Here is a 19,355-nt window from a genome sequence, read left to right as displayed (position 1 = left end):
AAGGCCAGTTTAGCTCACTTGGTTTGTGATGCAGAGCAGGGCCAGCAGCCCGGGTTCAATTCCCGTACCGGCTGAGGTTATTCATGAAGGCCCTGCCTTCTCCACCTTGCCCCTCGCCTGAGGTGTGGTGATCCTCATTTTAAATCATCACCTGTCAGCTCTAACCCTCAAAGGGGAAAGCAGCCTATGGTCATCTGGGACTATGGCGACTTTACTGTACCTTACATCTTAACCTCAAACGTTGGTAAGCACTCCACTGCACCAATGCAGTATGGATGGCGTGGTAGCACAGTGGCCAGCACTGTTGCTTCAAGGAATCTGGGTCCCCTGTTCGATTCCTGGCTTGGATCACTGTCTGTGCAGAGTCTGCATGTTCACCCTGTGTCTACGTTGGTTTCCTCCGGGTGCTCCGGTTTCCTCCCACAAGTCCCGAAAGACGTGCTGTTAGGTGAATTGGACATTCTGAATTCTCCCTTTGTGGACCCGAACAGGCGGCGGAATGTGGCGACTGGGGGATTTTTCACAGTAACGTCATTGCAGTGTTAATGTAAGCCTACGTGTGAGACTAATAAATATTTTTATTGTTACTTCAGCTGAGTGCGATTGCCTATTCAGGAACTGTTTTATGCAGGGAACCCATGCTCACTAGATGCTAGACTAGTCTCATTTCCAATGGGAGCCCTGCGCCCAACAGTTTGGCTGAGCGACTATTTACAATTTGTCACCTATTTCCATGTACGGCCTCTGGATTGTTGTTACGCTTCATTCCCCTGTGGCATTTTTGAGTTGCTGGCAATTGGCACTTGTCCCCGTCCTAGGTTATTATATTATATGTTTGTGTCTTTTGTAGGTGATGAAATCGATCAATGAAGGATTCCGCTTGCCTGCTCCAATGGACTGTCCCTCTGCCATCTACCAGCTGATGATGCAGTGCTGGCAACAGGAGAGGGTCAAACGGCCCAAATTCTGTGACATTGTCAACATCCTCGACAAATTGATCCGCAACCCAGACTCCTTGAAAAACATTGCGGATTTCGATCCACGGTAAGGTCCTGTGGAATAGGAAAATGCACCATATTATAGAATCATAGAGGTCTACGACACAGAAAAGGCCCTTCGGCCCATCGTGTCAAAAACAACCATTTTAACTATTCTAATGCCATTTTCCAGCACTTGGTCCATGGCCTTGTATGCCTTGGTATCGCAAATACTTCTGAAAGTTATCAAAAGCCTTACGTCCAAATGCATTGCCCCCATCTACGCACCTGGTCACCTCTTTGAAAAATTCAATCAAGTTGGTAAGACATGACCTCCCTTTAACAAAACCATGCTGACTGTTCTTGATTAATCATAGAACCATAGAATTTCATAGAATTTACAGTGCAGAACGAGGCCATTCGGCCCATCGAGTCTACACCGGCCCTTGGAAAGAGCACCCCACCTAAGCCCGTACCTCCACCCCATCCCCATAACCCAGTAACCCCACCCAACCTTTTGGACGCTAAGAGCAATTTACTCTGGCCAATCCACCTAACCTGCACATCTTTGGACTGTGGGAGGAAACCGGAGCCCCCGGAGGAAACCCACGCAGACACAGGGAGAATGTGCAGACTCCGCACAAACAGTGACCTAAGCCGTGAATCGAACCTGGGACCCTGGAGCTGTGAAGCAACTGTGCTAACCACTTTGCTACTGTGCCGCCCTGCCTCTCTCCAAATATAGATTAATCCTGTCTCTCAGAATTGCTTCCAATAATTTCCCACCACTGAGGTTAGACTGACTAACCCGTAATTTCCTGGTTTATCTCTTCCGCCCTTCTTGAATAATGGTACCATATTGGCTATCCTCTGGTCCTCCAGCACCTCGCCTGTGGCCAGAGAGGAATTGAAAATTATTGCCAGTGCCCCTGCTATTTGCTCCCTTGCCTCACTCAACAGCCTGGGATACATTTCATCTGGCCCTGGATATTTATCTATTTATAATCGTGTCAGACCACTCAGCCTCCTTTCTGTCTATGTTAATTTCTCTAATTTTATAAGTCATAGATGTTTGTTTTTAAATTTAGTGTACCCAATTCATTTTTTCCAATTAAGGGGCAATTTAGTGTGGCCAATTCACCTACCCTGTACATCTTGGGTTGTGTGGGAGAAACCCACCCAAACACGGGGAGAATTTGCAAACTCCACACGGACAGTGGCCCAGAGCCGGGATCGAACCTGGGACCTCGGCGCCGTGAGGCAGCAGGGCTAACCCATTGCGCCACCGTGCTGCCCCGAGTCATAGATGTTTACAGTGTGGAAACATCCCTACCTATATCCTCTTGCTCCAGAAACAAATTACCACTGTGGTCCTTAAAGTCTTTCTCAAGTTATCCTTTTACCCACTTGTAAAACAACTTACTATGTTCCTTTATTTTACCTGCCTGTATCCTTTCATGTCCACTTTTTGCTCTCCTAATTTCCTTTTTTAAGTTCTCTCTTCTATATGCCTCTAGGGCTTCTGCTGTTTTGAGCCCTCGCTATCTGCCATAAGCCTCCCTTTCTCTCCTTATCCAATGCTGTCTATCCCTCGATATCCTGTGTTCACTGGATTTGTTGGTCCCATCCTTTTTCTTTATTCGAACATGTTGGCCCTGCACTCTCCCTATTTCCTTCTTTAATGCATCCCACTGTTCTGTCATAGATTTACCTAAAAGTGTCCATCCCAATCCACTCTGGCCAAATCCAATCTGATCTTATTAAAATTGGTCTTCCCTCAGTTTAGAACTTTGATCTCAGGCCTATTGTTGTCCCTTTCCATAACAATCTTGAATCTAATGGAGTTATGATCACTGTCTGCAACATGTTCCCCCACTGATACTTGCCTGGCTTTGTTGCCTAAACCTAAGTCCAGGACTGTCCTCTCCCTTGTCGGACCTTCTATGCGCCGACGTAAAAGGTTCCCCTGGATGCATTTTACGAAGTATGCTCCTTCTAAGCCTTTCACACTATGAGTACCCCAGTTAATGTTGGGGAAGTTGAAATCCCCCACTATCACTACCCTATGACTTTTACACTTCTCTGAAACTTGCCTACATATCTGCCCTTCAATTTCTCTTGGACTGTTAGGAGGCATGTGGAACACTCCCAGCGGGGCAGCATCATGGCGTGGTTGTTAGCACTGCTGCCTCACGCAATCAAGAACCCAGGCCCGATCCCGACCTCGGGTCACTGTTCGTGTGGAATTTGTACATTCTCCCTGTGGCTGCATGGGTCTCACCCCCACAACCCAAAAAAGATGTGGAGGGTATGGATTGGCCATGTTAAATTGCCCCTTAATTGGAAAAAAAAGAATTGGGTAGTCTAAATTTATATTTTAAAAAAGAACACTCTCAACAATGGGGATTTTAAAATTTTACCCATCAATATCAAAGAGGAAATTGTCCAAAATGTCTTGGAGATTGCGAGACCTCCGCATGGGGTTTCCAGCTTCTTTCTCAGCTCTGGGTTAACGGGCCTGTTGGGATCATTGGTTATCTCCGGCTGTTGCGGGAGTCTATCTGTGTGTTTGACATCTGAGTTATCCGTATGTGCCGCAAGGAATGGGGAAACGTCCAAACCCCACTTTCATTTTTAGTCCCTAAAAAAAAAAGCGTTCTCTGGTTACAAAAAGCAATATTCGCCAACAATTGCACTAAATATCCAAAAGGTTGACTATCTACCGCTGCCAAAAAATCATGAAAGTGAAGGGACTGAGTGACCTCTCCCTATGAGTGTGAAACAATCTTGGGCAATCTATCGATGAGTTGTTAGATGGCATGCTGCCAGCCATGCTGGTACCAGGCAGTCGCCCGTAGGGCTCTGACCCCGACTGACACTCTTAACATGGGGGTACCAATATGGTACCTTTTTTGTTAAATGTAAAGTACCTCATTCTTTTTCTTTCCAATTAAGGGGCAATTTAGCGTGGCCAATTCATCTACCCGGCACATCTTTGGGTTGTGGGGGTCAGACCCACGCAGACAGGGGGAAGAATGTGCAAACTCCACACGGACAGTGACCCGGGGCCGGGATCGAACCCGGGTCCTTGGCGCCGTGAGGCAGCAGTGCTAAACACTGCGCCAGCCTGTGCTGCCTCCACCAATCAGGCACCTAACCACGGGTTTAGAGTTGATGCACTGTAAAAGTGGTGGTGGTAATGAAATCTCTGCGTTGGCGACGATCCAACTCTGTACTCGATAGCTCTAAGAGTCGCAGAAGCACACATTCCAGTGATCCAGGTGCATGAACAATGGAAAAACCACAAAAAAAAACCATGCTATTTGAATAATGGCTGTGGGCAATTTGATCAGAGCCCAGCAAACGAGGCCTGCCTGACTAGCTCAGGGCAGAAAGTGAGGATTTATGTTGGCCGAGGGTGAACGTAGGAACTTGAGTAGCTCTTGCGCATTCTAATATCACCCTCTGCGCTGAACTGGCTGTCTTTACTTTCGTATATTTAACCCCTGGTTGCCTTGGTTGCAGTTACTCCCAAGCTTTAGGCCACCCTGAGTCGAGCCAACATTGTGAAGATTAAGTGACCTCAAAATACGATTTACGGGTCAAAATAAACTCTTGTCACCCACAAGCGACTGGATGTGACACAGACTCCAGCAAAACTGGTTTCTGGCCGCCGAGTCAATTAAAACATTCCAAGGGGAGTCACGTAAATCTCTGGTTTGGGAGGTTCACGGCACAGTGTTGAACAGGCACTCTGCATGTGGCGCAGTCATAGCTGTCCCCGGATCCTGCGAAGAATGATGCCCGCAAACCAAATTAAATGATGAAGATTCAAGAATGGATTCATAATTTTAGGGTTTTCTCAATTGCGTTTGGATACTGGGGAGGTACATGGACCCTTTCTCTGAACGATCAAATGTGTGAGGTGGAGTCTATGATTGGGATCAACTGTCTATGGCCCATGGAAAGGGTGGGTTTGATGAGGTGAATGGTTGTTTCCCATTTTATTACCAGAATTGGGGCTGCACGGTGGTTAGCACTGCTGCCTCACAGCACCAGAGACCCACGGCTAATTCTGGCCTTGGGTGACTGTGTGGATTTCTTCCAGGTGCTCCAGTTTCCTGCTGCAGTCCAAAGATGTGCAGGTTAGGTGGATTGGTCATGCTGAATTGCCCCTTAGTGTCCAAAATGTTAGGTTTGGTTACGTGGGGTGCTCTTTCAGAGGGTCAGTGCAGACTCGATGGGCCGAATGGACTCCTTCTGCACTGTAACGATTCAGTAATTCTTCCATGAACAGACAGTGGGATGGGCAGCACGGTGGCGCAGTGGTAGCACTCCAGTCTCACGGCGCTGAGGTCCCAGGTTCGATCCTGGCTCTGGGTCACTGTCCGTGTGAAGTTTGCACATTCTCCCCATGTTTGCGTGGGTTCCGCCTCCACAACCCAAAGATGTGCAGGGTAGGTGGATTAGCCACACTAAATTGCTCCTTAATTGGAAAAAATTAATTGGGTACTCTAAATTTATTTTTTAAAATGAAAAGACAATGGGCGGGATTCTCTGGCGTGGCACCCCCCCCCCTGCTGGCAGCTGGCTAATGGGGTTCCCCATTGTGGGCACCCCTGTGCCATCGGGAAATCCGAGGGCGTGAGTGCGCTGCCAGTGATGCGGAGGATCCCGCCCCATTGTTAAGTTTATCATTGAATTTTTGGGCCCTGTTTTGTGTTTGAAACAACTAGCGCGTTGCTGTCTACACTGTCTTGACTACCAGAGACTGATATTTACGGCCCTAGTGAACACCCGCCATATTTTATCAGCCTAAAAGCATCGGTTTTATGTCAAAATACGCGTGTGGTTCCAGATTTGAGTCTCCATTTCGTACGGTTGAACCTGGAACAAGACTCTGGATTGAAATCTCTGCAAGGCTAGTCCATGAAACAGGTTTCATGTCCTCTCCAGTGAAATAGGTCCAGAACAGCGTGGCCCATCCTGTAACACTAATTAATAGGCCTACTCAGGCCCACCACAAGGATAACTGTGCTGACAATCCATCCTGTTGCCTCCTTTTTTTAAAAAATGTTTTAATTGTCGTTCACATTTTGGAAGGGGAAGAATGATATGAGCCACTCACCCCAAACATGCCTCAGAAGGTTGCATTTTGCAGTGTGGCTGGGGTTAAGTCACACTGAATGTAACTACTTCTCAATCTTGTCGATGAATTCTAACCGGCAATGGTCTAATGTACTCTCGATTCTCTGCAGTGTTTCCATCCGCCTGCCGAGCACCAGTGGAACCGATGGCATGATCTTCCGTACAGTGAACGAGTGGCTGGAGTCTATAAAAATGGGACAGTACCTGGATAATTTTATGACAGCGGGATACAATACCATGGAGCATGTTGTTCAGCTAACCACAGAGTGAGTACAATTACCAGTAGCCCGTCAGACACTGCCCCTGCCCCTGCACAGCTTGGGCCGTGTGCCTGACCTGGAGGGAGTGCTCGAGTCGATTTTCTTAGGTTGCCAATTTAGGCTTCACTGGGTGGTTCCAGCCAACTCTGATTGCTCACGGTGACGTGGAGTCTCTGTCTAATACATAATGTTGTCTGTGAGGCGCTGGTTTCTAAAACCTTCATGAAACAGTGGGAGATAGTACTCAAGTCACTGGCGTGGCCGATCTACCTACCCTGCACATCTTTGGGTTTGTGGGGGTGAAACCCACGCAGACACAGGGAGAATGTGCAAAGTCCACACAGACAGTGACCTGGGGCCGGGATCGAACCTGGGTCCTCAGCGCCGTGAGGCAGCAGTGCTAACCACTGCGCCACCATGCCGCCCCTATCTGCAAAATTCTTAAAGGTCTTTCTGTACAATAGTTTATTGCCAGATCTCTCGGCATGAAAGGATGCTTAATAGGAATTGTATCCCGAGTTGCTGGGAAAATGCTTACTTCCCTGGGGAATTTCACAGGGACATGTAGGCACTTCAAGGATGTGCCATTAATAGTTTACGGACAATATAACTTCTCACAGTCTGATATGGAGCTATCACTTGACTAAATAAACATATCTGACCCACCACATTGTAATAAACATTGCAAGTGGCCTGGTTTTCTGTAACAGAGGTCCAACACTCCTCCTACTGTTACCCATGAGAAAGAGGCCGTTTCATCTTAACAGAGGCAAAACCTATCCATGGTCCTAAACGGGCGTGAATCAGTGCTCTAATTTCTGAGCATCGGGTGAAAGCTTCTTCAGTGCGAAACTGATTCAATACATAGTAATGGCAAGATGGAAACTGACACATAATAGGCCCCTCGGAGTGGCCGGGACAGACTGAATTCAAAGGCCCCAAAGTAATGTGAGTTCTCATACCCAAAAACGGAGGGAGGGGAAGAAAAACAGGAAGCAAAAACAAAGCGAGAAGTTTACAAACCAGGTGTTGCTGTTGATTGCTAGTCACAATACTGGCAATTTTCAAAGGAATTTACTCAAGGTGGGAATGATGGTGGGTGGAGGACAATGCGGTTGACTGGAGTAGGTCTTGGGGGGCTGGCGAAAGAAGTGTAGGTATCCCGGGAGTGGCATGTTCTCGAGCCGGAATATCAGGGTGTAACAAAAGAAAAACACACACAGACTTTTTCTGCAGAGATTTAAACAAACAAAGGGAAGTATTTGCGTTCATTGTAAACACAGCAGAGTGAAACATGATGGGATCACCTTGCAGAACACATCTTGGCCCATGATCAGAATGCTCTCTCGCTAAACAGGAAATGTCAGGTTCTTATCGCCATGGAAATGAGGGCAAGTAGAGGTAGAGCACAAAAGAACCAAATTTAGTACACCCTGCTGAATGCAGCTAGTGGTGGACGCAACATAACCTGTTCTTTCCCAAGTCGTACTGGAGATGGGTGTGAGCATGAGAATAAAACAGGGGGGGGGGGGGCTCAAACATGTGTAGGGTAGGTGGATTGGCCATGCTAAATTGCCCCTTAATTGGGATTATTTTTTTAGAAGTAAAATGGGTTCTGCATTTCTTTTGAAAGAATCACTGTACAGTTGCCCAGAGCATTTTGATGCTACAATTGCATGGTGACCTCCATCACTCTGTGTAGCTCCACTGTGGCCAGGTGCAGGAAAAATTCGGCAGCTTGCTATTTCTTGCATTTGCATGGTCAACGAGGTGTTAGACATGCCAAGCAGTTAAAATATATGAGCAAGGGCAGCACGATGGCGCAGTGGTTAGCATTGCTGCCACACGACGCCGAGGTCCCAGGTTCAATCCCGGCTCTGGGTCACTGCCCGTGTGGAGTTTGCACATTCTCCCCGTGTCTGCGTGGGTTTCACCCACCCACAACCCAAAGATGTGCAGAGTGGGTGGATTGAACATGCTAAATTGCCCTTAAATTGGAAAAAAATGAATTGGGTACTCTAAATTTATATTTTTAAAATTATATGAGCAAAGTCATGAAACATGACCTAAAAATAAACCACCGCGCTAGTGATGAGCCCCTTCCACATGTCAGGCATGGCTCAGTCGGGAGCACGGTTACCACTGAGTCAGAAGGCTCTGGATGCAGGTCCCACACCAGAAACTGAACACCGACTCCGAGGCCGACTCTCCAGTGCAGTAACGAGGGGAGTGCTGCATTGTCAGAGATGCTGCCTTTCAGACAAGGCATTAAACTGAGGCCCTGTCTGTTTTCTCTGGTGGGTCGGAAAGGGTTCCATGGCACTATTAACGGAGGAGCAGGGGAGTCACCCTCGGTGTCTTGGGCAATAATTATTCCTCAGTCAACCGCACAGAAACAGATTTGTTGGCTGTCATCACATTGCTGTTTGTGGGAGCTTGCTGCACGTAAATTGGTTGCCATGGTCACTACTCTTGGGGGAAAAATACTTCATCGACTGTTAAGCACTTTAAGATGTTAGTGGTCGTGAAAAGCGCTGACTGATGCAAGTTTTAAACATTTTTCGCATATGCTAACCAGTCGCTTTTTTTCAATCAATTCAGGGATGTGAAGAAGATTGGAGTCCGGCTACCAGGTCACCAGAAACGGATTGCTTACAGTATTCTGGGACTGCAGGAACAGGCGACTAGCATGGGTGTATACACTGTGTGAACTCCTCCTGCATATTCCCGACCCTGAGGGGGCTAAAACTCCCAAAATCTTTTTTCAAACGACTTGCAATACTTGAACGGGACAATGACTTTACACACGAGAGTGCTGGAGGAATCTGGTGCTGGAGAAAAACACTCTTCCTGTTGCCTTTTTCAAAATCTGAAGGAGATTTAAATGGAAAGAGAGGAATGCTTCGCCACCCAGACTCTCATGGCTCCTCTCATCCAATGTTTGGGATTCCAACTGGCGTGCGTCCAACACGATTGTATTAGGAGGAGTGGGAACCTTCCAGAAGCCCCTGAACCAAAGAGGCTATAACTAGATTGCTGAGCTGGTGCAGTGTGTGTGTTTGTGTGTGTGTGTGCGTGTGGAGGGAATGAACTGGTTCATTTAGATCCAGGCAGCATCCAGTTCTAATCCGTACATGTTGGATTGGTTTGTTGGCTTCATCCCTTTTAATAGCTACAGGGTGCTAGGTACCCAGTAATAAGACTTATCGCAAGAGATGTCTCCTTATCGAACAGCATCTTCAGAATCACTTCCATATTGAAGTCGAGACTGTCAGGAAATATTAAATTTTTGAACTCTACATTTCCTGTTGCTTAGGGTTTGAAGCACTGCGCCATGTTGGCGAACTTGATGGCATTAAGCCAGGCAAAGTTTAATAGATGGCGTGTGAAATACTAATTCTCAACTCTTGTGTATAAATGTAATTTAAACACGTTTCATTAGACCTAGAGCTTAAAATGTCGTCATAAACAAATGTCACAGTCGAGCCTTGACTGGCTAAATCTCGCAAAGCATTTCCCCAGTTGGCTGAACAGGATGACCCTTGCGTTGGGTTGTGTTGAATGATTTCCATGTGTAATAGTGCATTCCAAATACCCCACAATTTGGGCTGTAAAGGTGGCCCTGGAACGCCCTAGTGTGTGATTAAATGGTTGGAACACGGCACCACACAAATGTCCTGCTTGGCACGCCCTCTCGTTTTTGGGCTGGCGTTTCAAATCCGTTAGGAGTCCGAAAGCCCGCTGGGCAATATTCCATATGTATAGCGTGGGGCAGGTCATACAAGCAATGGCAGTCATATGCCACTCGGCCAGCTCAAAGACTACCTCTACCCCAACCCTGGAGGTGCAGCGACGGGTACTTTGATTGCTTTCTGAAGCAAGCTGCCAACAATGCACCATCTGGCTACATCCCAAAGGTTATAATTGCCTGAAACATAATGTCTGACCTCCACGTCTTGCAAACATTCCCACTTCAGAAATTCCCCCTCCCAATGTCTGTGTATGATTGTAATGCACTTCCGTACTGATCCATAAGCAAAATAGCAATTGGGTGGGGGGGGGGGGGGGGGGGGGGGCGGTTGGAGTGGTGTTCATGGTGGATTTGCACACAGCATTATGAGGGGGGCTGCGGGGGAGGGGGAATCCTATATTTTTCAAATCGGTGTTATTTTTTAAAAATTAAAAACAATAAAGAGTGAATTTGCACAGCCTGAATTTTATTTCGCGATTTATAGGGATCAGGCAGATTTTATATATATATATATAGTGAATCTCTTCAGAAATAGTTTGAGATAGAAAGTCTTGCTCTTTTGTAAAAAAAAATGGAGATATGTTTTATTTAAACTGTATTTATTCCGCGCTTTCATACCACACTTTGTTTTATTTATTTAACTCTCAATTTAATTTTGTTGCCCCTTGCTGCAAGTGTATGATTTTATTCCTTATTGTCTTTAATTTGCTTGTATTTAGAAAATGATTTATTTATTCAGACCCAAGCGAGTGGAGCCGGTGAAGAGGTTGAGAGGCTCCCTGTCCAGGATGGGTTTTTTTTGTAATAAAAGCTGGTGTACTGGTACAGAGTTTCCTGTGATTTCCTTGTCTCCAGCAATTACTGTGCATTTGGTACCATGCGAGTTTCTATTGAGGTTACACTGTCCGAGCCCAGTGCAGATCTGTGAACAGTCTGCCAAGTTTGTAAAGTGGAAATCTTGGAGCATTGCCATCTGGGTGCAAAGGTCTAGGACAGTGATGGGCAAGCTAGGCTGGTGAGTGGGTCGCAGGAGTGGCCCTGCTTCATCTCAGTGGGCGTCAAAATTGAACTCGGCCTTGTTGACGAACCATTTCTTTTAAAACTTAGAGTGCCCAATTCTTCAGTGACCTGGGGCCGGGATCGAACTCGTCGGCGCCGTTGGGCAGCAGTGCTAACCATTGCGCCACCACGCTGCCCTTGTTCACTAATCATGACCCCATAAATAAGGTTAAATACATTCAATGCACTTTTCAAAGTGAGTTATAGAAAATTTTTCATTATTTATGTCTCAGAGTTTTTGTAAAACAAAAGCAATATTTACACTTTGGGCACAGAGGGAGCGCACGGCTGTCAGAGTCAGCACACGGCTCTCACAGTCAATGTTGTGAGCAATCAGCGCCCACCTCACTTCACTCGCCCTTGCTGTACGTGCGATTCATTTCAGTCATACCGGTCGGAAAAGAATTATGTGGATGGAAGTCAGTGGAAGGTAGCAACCCTGTGCATGAGCAAAAGTCAACAAAATGTCTTGTAGGCTGCACTCAGAATCCAGATGGGCCACTGTGCCCCCCCGCCCCCCCCATCACTGGTGTAGGATGTGAACTGACTGGTCCACAGCAACCCTCCTTCCACCATGTTGAAGGCAGATTTCTATCAAATAGCTGATCAGGAAACTCCGAGGCTGCCTATGTGAACATGAACTCAGATTTCCCAATAATGGTCTAACATTTAAGATGGTCAAAGTGAGTAACTCAACTGTAACTAAACAATCATTGTCCCTTTGAGCACACAAGGATGTGCATGTTCTGACTCTTTGAAAGAACGATCCAATTAAAAAAAAAAATTTAGACTGCCCAATCATTTTTTTCTTTTCTTTTTTTTTATTTAGAGTACCCGATTAATTTTTTTTCCAATTAGGGGGCAATTTAACGTGGCCAATCCACCTAACCTGCACATCTTTTGGGTTGTGGGGGCGAAACCCACGCAGACACGGGGAGAATGTGCAAACTCCACACGGACAGTCACCCAGAGCCGGGATCGAACCTGGGACCTCAGCGCCTTGAGGCCGCGGTGCTAGCCCACTGCGCCACCGTGCTGCCCGCTCTGACCATGATTTTGAATATCTTGTCGGTTCACTGACTCAGCTGATGGTGGAAAACCATTTTTAAAAGATGTTTTAGTCATGCAAAACCCTCTCTCATCAGGCAGGATTCCTCCATTTGGGAAGCTTGAGTGCACGATTTAACCACCGTGTTGCACCTGGCCTGCCAGCTAAATCAGGAAAGGCTAAAATCCAGCTTTGTGCCGGGAACGAATGAGTTTGAAATCTAACCGGCCCACTCCCATTGGCAAGTTCCGGATCTCTCCCAAATATGGCGAGCATATCATTAACGCTCATTTGCATAAATTTACATCTCATTAGCAAGATTGAAGTCAAATGTAGCGGCCTCCCGGAAACTACCTGCTCCCCAGCCAGAAATCCCGTGGGCGTTTTTCTTTTTAAAAACATGAAGCTGGTGCAATGAATACTGAGGTGAACTGAGGAGGTGAAGTAGCCATTTCCATTTTCCAGCGTGCCGCTTAAGGGCACTGGAGCTGCTGCCCCAATGCTCGATGGGGGGGGGGGGGGGGGGGGGGGCTCAGGGGGGTTGGGCTGGTTTGGGAAGCTGAAACGTGCCAGGTCCGTCACCACTGGGTTGTATGCTGCCGGTTACTTAAACTCCCTTTGACTGTGAACAGCCTCCAGGCTATTGCTGATGAGGAATTGGCCTTTGTTAGTTATCACGACCTTCACAGGTCTCAAGTGGCGCTGCAGGTTTTGTTTACTGTTTGCTCCTGCTGGTAGCTGCAAATGCCCGAAGGCCGTGTGTTTGTTTGCTGCTGCCTCTTTTGCTTCTGTGGCCTGGAGTTCGTATATGCTGCCAGCGCTTAAAAGGGGAATCCCTTGCTCTCTTCTGGTGTGCTCTGCGCGGTGTGAATCTCCACTGTTGAGAGTATACTGCTGTGAGCTGCGGGAGGAGGAGAAAGAGGCAGATTGACCCGAATGCAGCTGCAGTTGCCTGTAGGCTGTGTGTTTTTTTAAAAATGTTTATTATTTTTTCCCCCCAATTAAGGGGCAATTTAGAGTGGCCAATTTACCTACCCTGCACATCTTTGGGTTGTAGGTGTGAGACCCACGCATACATGGGGAGAATGTGTAAACTCCACACGGACAAGGACCAAGGGCCGGGATCGAACCAGGGTCCTTGGCTCCGTTAGGCAGCAGTGCTAACCGCTGCACCACCATGCCGCCGTAGCTCTGTGTTTGTTTGCTGCTGCCTCTTTTGCTTCTGTGGCCGGGAGTGAAGAAAGAGAGGATATAAGATGGCCTGCTACCAGTGCAGGGGAAGGGGTGCTCTTTTTCTATTCTGGTATACTCTGCATCAGTGTGACTTTCTAGTGTGATTTTCCACTGTTTTTAGTCCACCTGCGGGAGGGGGAAGAGAGAGGCAGATTGATCCGAATGAGCAACTTGATGTAGGTGTTGAAGAAGTGCTTTTGCAGGTTGCTGGTGACTTTACTGTATTGTATTGTTTCAAGGGCAGCATGGTGGTTAGCATAAATGCTTCACAGCTCCAGGGTCCCAGGTTCGATTCCCGGCTGGGTCACTGTCTGTGCGGAGTCTGCACGTCCTCCCCGTGTGTGCGTGGGTTTCCCCCGGGTGCTCCGGTTTCCTCCCACAGTCCAAAGATGTGCGGGTTAGGTGGATTGGCCATGCTAAATTGCCCGTAGTGTCCTAAAATGTAAGGTTAAGGGGGGGTTGTTGGGTTACGGGTATAGGGTGGATACGTGGGTTTGAGTAGGGTGATCATTGCTCGGCACAACATCGAGGGCCGAAGGGCCTGTTCTGTGCTGTACTGTTCTATAAGTCTATCTTTAATCCTTGGAGGCCATATGTTTGTTTGCTGTTGCCTCTTCTACTTCTGTGGCCTGGAGTGAGGAAAGGGACGATGTATGATAAGGGGTACCCATTGATGTCTTGGCTGATGATGTCAGTGTGGAGATTGGAGAGCGAGATGGAGACCCGATATAACAAGGCCCCTTTTGCCACCTGTCATTGAGCAGTGCATCGGACCGCTCAATGTGCAGTTCCAATGCCCGTAATGCTCTGATGCTGCCCTGCAGTACACCGCCGGAGGGTCACCCGCTTTGTGGTGGTCTGCTGTGCCCTCCACAACCTGGCACAGCAGCAGGGCGACATGCTGGAGGAGGAGGTACAAGTGTCCCATCTGAGGGGGAGAAGGATGTGGACCAGGGTGGATGGAAGACCAGATCGGGGAGGACTCACAGGAAGAGCGGGCGGATGGGGGACAGGCGGGGCGATCCGGCAAGCCTGGAGGACCAAGGAGGCCCTAATCTTCACCCAATCTCATACGACTAGGCTTTGTCCATCAGATCACCCCCTCCCCATCCCTCCTTCCCACCCAAACCCCTCATTTCCCACAACTCCCCTCCCCACCATTCCGCTCCTCTTCCCCACCCCACCCCCTCCCCGACTACTCAACTACTGTGTTCCACCCTCCAAGGTTCTCTGTAACATCACTCCAGGGTGATGGGTCTGTGTCCCATCCCTCCCCTCCCTGCCCAGTGCCCACTCAGTGCTCCTCTTTCTTCTTCATCTTTTGTGGTCTACTGCTACGTTTAGTTGTGTCTCCCCAGGATGCACATCAGAGGTGGAGGCAGCCTGCTGCTTTCCGTGCCCTGTGGTCCTTGATGCTCTTGGCGGACGCCCTCTCGAGGGCCTGGAGTCAGAGGGTCCAGGACAATTTTCCAGTGTCACAGACGCGCCGTGCCACCCTGTTCTGCCCACTGCCCTTGAGATGTGCTAGTGTCAGGAGAGGGAGATTGGGAAGAGCTGGAGACTGCTGTCAACTCCTTGGTGGCATCTCCCGGGTTGGCCTCCAGCACCTCCTCCTCCCTGACGGTGCCCTGAAATCCAGATGAAGATGCCACCAGCCAGATGAACTGGAACGAGAGGAGCTTTGCCAATGATGGGAAACCGTGTGATTGTGCTCCATTAACAGTGCAGAAGTTCAGTAGTGTTGGATCCTAAACCTGCGGAACTGCCAGTAAATGTAACTAGAAGGCCAGTTTCCCATTTACCAATGAAACTGCTCCACAATAGAATGATACTTGGTCCTTTTACAATATGTCCACTTCCGTTTGTGATTCATGCCATTTGGATTCCTGCCAGTTTAGTCCATTTAATTACCCAATTCTATCTGCTAGGCTAAAATTTCAATGAACTAATCCTAAAAGAGCACGCATCCAGTGAGTGCGAGCTCTTAATAAAACACCTTTTGCATAAGGTGAATTAATCCACAAGTTCCTGTTGCTGACTGCTTTTTATGTTAACCAGAAAAATAAATTCGAGAGACCCTATAAATGTTTTTACAATATATAAATATATATATATGGCTGTGTGGGGTGATCCACATGTGCGTAGAGCATGCGGTTCGGTATAAATGTCTCCAGTTCAGGCTAACTGTCTCCATCATTGCGTGCAATTCTGGTCGCCGCATTATAGGAAGGATGTGGAAGCATTGGAAAGGGTGCAGAGGGGATTTACCAGGATGTTGCCTGGTATGGAGGGAAGATCTTACGAGGAAAGGCTGAGGGACTTGAGGCTATTTTCGTTAGAGAGAAGAAGGTTAAGAGGTGACTTAATTGAGGCATACAAGATGATCAGAGGATTAGATAGGGTGGACAGTGAGAGCCTTTTTCCTCAGATAGAGATGTCCAGCACGAGGGGACATAGCTTTAAATTGAGGGGAGATAGATACAGGACAGATGTCAGAGATAGGTTCTTTACTCAGAGAGTAGTAAGGGCGTGGAATGCCCTGCCTGCAACAGTAGTGGACTCACCAACACTAAGAGCATTTAAATGGTAATTGGATAGGCATATGGATGATAAGGGAATAGTGTAGATTGGCTTTAGAGTGGTTTCACAGGTCGACGCAATATCGAGGGCCGAAGGGCCTGTACTGCGCTGTAATGTTCTATGTTCTATGTTCTATCAGCAGGCCTAACTCCAGCCTTGGACCTCTGAAGAACCCGCTTGCCCACACTGCTGAGGCAGAGATGGGACCACAAGGTCAGGATTAATCCCAATTTCTGATTCCCACCTCCAACAGGAAAATTCTAGCCAAATTCCTCACAGACACAGGGCCTTCCATGCCTCAGTGACTCGGGTGTTTTATCAATCCCATTAATCACATTTATTTTGAAGCTTTAAGTTCCCTTTGAGATACTGTTTACTTTGATGCAGTAACCTTTTATGGGGCTGCCTTTTAATTTATCACTCAATTTGATGATTGAGGGCGGGTTTTCTGCTTCTGCCCACTGCAGGCACTGATGAGCAGTCAGAGTTTCATCTCGTTCTAGTGTCCAGAGCCAAAACTCCACCCACCCCACACTGGGCTCCTCCCACTCTGATCTTCAATCCTGCTACTGAATATTCTTCTGGAGACATTACAAAAATGATCTTCATGAGGTTTGCGCTCAAAGCTGTTACCCTCCATCCGCCTCCTGCCACCTAGACCCTCCCAATGCCAATGCCATAACAGGTCATCCGTCTTCCATTAAACTTAACTCTCTCACTGTCCAATTGGAAATGCCAACTCTCCTCTGAGCCGACACCTGACCCGGTTGACATTCCCTCTCGGATCCTGGACCCTCCCCTCGTCAACCTTCGAGCTGTTGTTAGATCCCGCGACCTGTCCTAAGAGGCCTTTGATTATCTTGACCTCAGACTAGACCCACCCCCACACCATCCCCTCACTGAATGAACCTCCCCACTCGGACTGTGGATGTTCCATCTGCCAGCCAACATCCTGAGAAGGACCCACGTCTGGACAGCATTGACCACATGCTGTAGGCCCCTCATTTTCTTACTCTGACTGACTGTCCCCACCATCACTCTCCACAACCAGGATGACAGGCCTACCCTCACTTCACTCCTCCGTGTCCCCGAACCTACCCTCTGTCCTCCAAGAGGAAGAGAAATTCCTTCACTCAAAGGCTTGTGAATCTTTGAAATTCTCTACCCAGGGGTGGCACGATGGCGCAGTGGTTAGCACTGCTACCTCACGGCACCAAGGGCCTGGGTTCAATCCCAGCGCCGGGTCACTGAACGTGTGGAGTTTGCACATTGTCCCCATGGTTGTGTGGGTTGCACCCCCACAACCCAAAGATGTGCAGCCTAGGTGGATTGAACACGTTAAATTGCCCTTTAATTGGAAAACAAATTATATTTGAGGCTGGGGTAGACAAAATTTTGATCTCTCAGGGAATTAAGAGATATGGGGTGAGGAGGAAGGGTGAGAACGTAGAGTTTTTAAAAATAAATTTAGAGTATCCACTTATTTTATTTATTTATTTTTTCCAATTAAAGGGCAATTGAGCGTGGCCAATCCACCTACCTGCACATCTTTGGGGTGTGGGGGTGAAACCCACGCAGACACGGGAAGAACGTGCAAACTCCACACGGACAGTGACCCAGGGCCGGGATTCAAACCCGGGTCCTCAGCGACGCAGCCCCAGTGCTAACCACTGCTTCACGTGCCGCTCCAAAACAGTAGAGTTGACGGCCAAGGGCTGTGGTGATGGTATTGAATGGCAGAGGAGGCTCGAGGGGCTGTAAGGTCTGGTCTGGTCTTGTTCCTATTCCTTGTGTTGCTGCACCTTCAAACACCAGCTCCTAGACACCTGCGATCTGTTGATGACAGCCCTCGTTAACAACCTTATTATATCTGTTCGACCAGAGGGCAATAAAGAGTAAATAACATATTATTGGCAACAAGCTGTCTTTCCTCTAGTTAAACTGCTTTTTGTGATTTATTTAATTATAACTTAGTAAACACAATGCACCCACATGATTCAGAGTATGAGTAACTGGGAACAAAGGCACGCAACTTGATGACAGTTGCGCGCCGCAGAAGGTTCCTTTCATCAGCACCTTGTCAGGAAGCCATGAATGTTCTGCCAAGTATCAATAAACAGATGAGCGTCAAGCCAACAAAACACGTTTCTACCGATTGAAGAAGCAGTTTGTTCACAGTACTGTCGGCCATTCATCATCACCCCTTCATCCTCAATGCAAACAGATAATCATGTAAGCGGCAGAACCTACCTCTCACGTTTAAGATTATAGCAGTTTTATCACATCCAATCGTGCTCTGTACACCAGGAAGCTCAGCATTCCCTGTGCTTTTCCCCTCAGAATCTCGGCAGAGCTGGTTCCAGTGACATTCATCTCCCATCATGGTTTCATAGAACATAGAACATACAGTGCAGAAGGAGGCCATTCGGCCCATCAAGTCTGCACCACTTAAACCCTAACTTCCACCCTATCCCCGTAACCCAATAACCCTCCCTAACCTTTTTGGTCACTAGGGGCAATTTATCATGGCCAATCCACCTAACCTTTACATCTTTGAACTGTGGGAGGCAACCGGAGCACCCGGAGGAAACGCATGCAGACACGGGGAGAACATACAGACTCCGCACAGCCAGTTACCCAGGGAATCAAACCTCGGACCCTGGCGCTGTGAAGCCACAGTGCTATCCACTTGTGCTACCGTGCTGCCCTCAAGTCTCCATTTTGAGGGTCGGTGTTTTTTTTTTGTTTCCGAGTTCTTTGATCAAGGTGTGAGTTGTCTAATCTCTCTTGTCAATATCTTGCGAGCACGACAAGAGTTTTGACTCCTAAAAATTCATTGTGTTCTCCCGTGGCCTGGTGCAGCTCTGCGCCAGAGAGTTGGGGCAGTCGGATTGATCTTAACTCTCTCATGTTGGTGGGGGTGGGGGGGGGGGGGGGGGGGGGGGGGGGGTTGGGGAGGTCGCGTTGGGTTGACAGGACCCTGAGGGTTCCCCACTCCTCAGTGACCTGCTGGATAGTGTAAGCGTGTGAAAGAAAAGATAGTCGAGGCACAAAGGTGGATGCTAATCCAGCAAAATTAATACTTTAGTTGCTGTTTATATTTCCTCCCCTTTCAGTCAAAACTATTCAGACCTTCTTGAAGCCACATCATTTTTGCTTCAGGGCTTGTTCGCCGAGAAAAATAAGCGTGGAAGCAAGTTAAATAATATCAGCGAAATCCAGTTCAGCATTCCTCTCTGCAGGTTGTAGAGATTGGAGACAAGGAGGAGGATCACGTCAGACAGGTTTGATAGTGCCTT

At 47.8% G+C, this 19,355-nt stretch overlaps 1 protein-coding gene across 4 annotated transcripts in view; it reads left to right on the top strand.

The window, feature by feature from the left end:
• The window catches only part of epha2b (eph receptor A2 b), a 59,428-nt gene extending 49,001 nt beyond the window's left edge, over window positions 1-10,427 (top strand). For all 4 annotated transcript variants that reach the window (XM_038821929.1, XM_038821928.1, XM_038821927.1 and 1 more), the window contains exons 15-17: window positions 851-1,044; window positions 6,236-6,391; window positions 8,987-10,427. In XM_038821929.1, coding sequence (XP_038677857.1) covers window positions 851-1,044; window positions 6,236-6,391; window positions 8,987-9,095 — 459 coding nt within the window. In that variant the 3' untranslated portion in view covers window positions 9,096-10,427. The remainder of the gene's footprint in view (window positions 1-850; window positions 1,045-6,235; window positions 6,392-8,986) is intronic.
• Window positions 10,428-19,355: the final 8,928 nt, after the last annotated feature.

The sequence above is a fragment of the Scyliorhinus canicula genome, chromosome 16, assembly GCF_902713615.1.
Source record: "Scyliorhinus canicula chromosome 16, sScyCan1.1, whole genome shotgun sequence".
Lineage (NCBI taxonomy): Eukaryota > Metazoa > Chordata > Chondrichthyes > Carcharhiniformes > Scyliorhinidae > Scyliorhinus > Scyliorhinus canicula.
The sequence above is the reverse complement of the archived record's forward strand: the minus strand, read 5'-3'. Positions and strand labels throughout refer to the sequence as shown.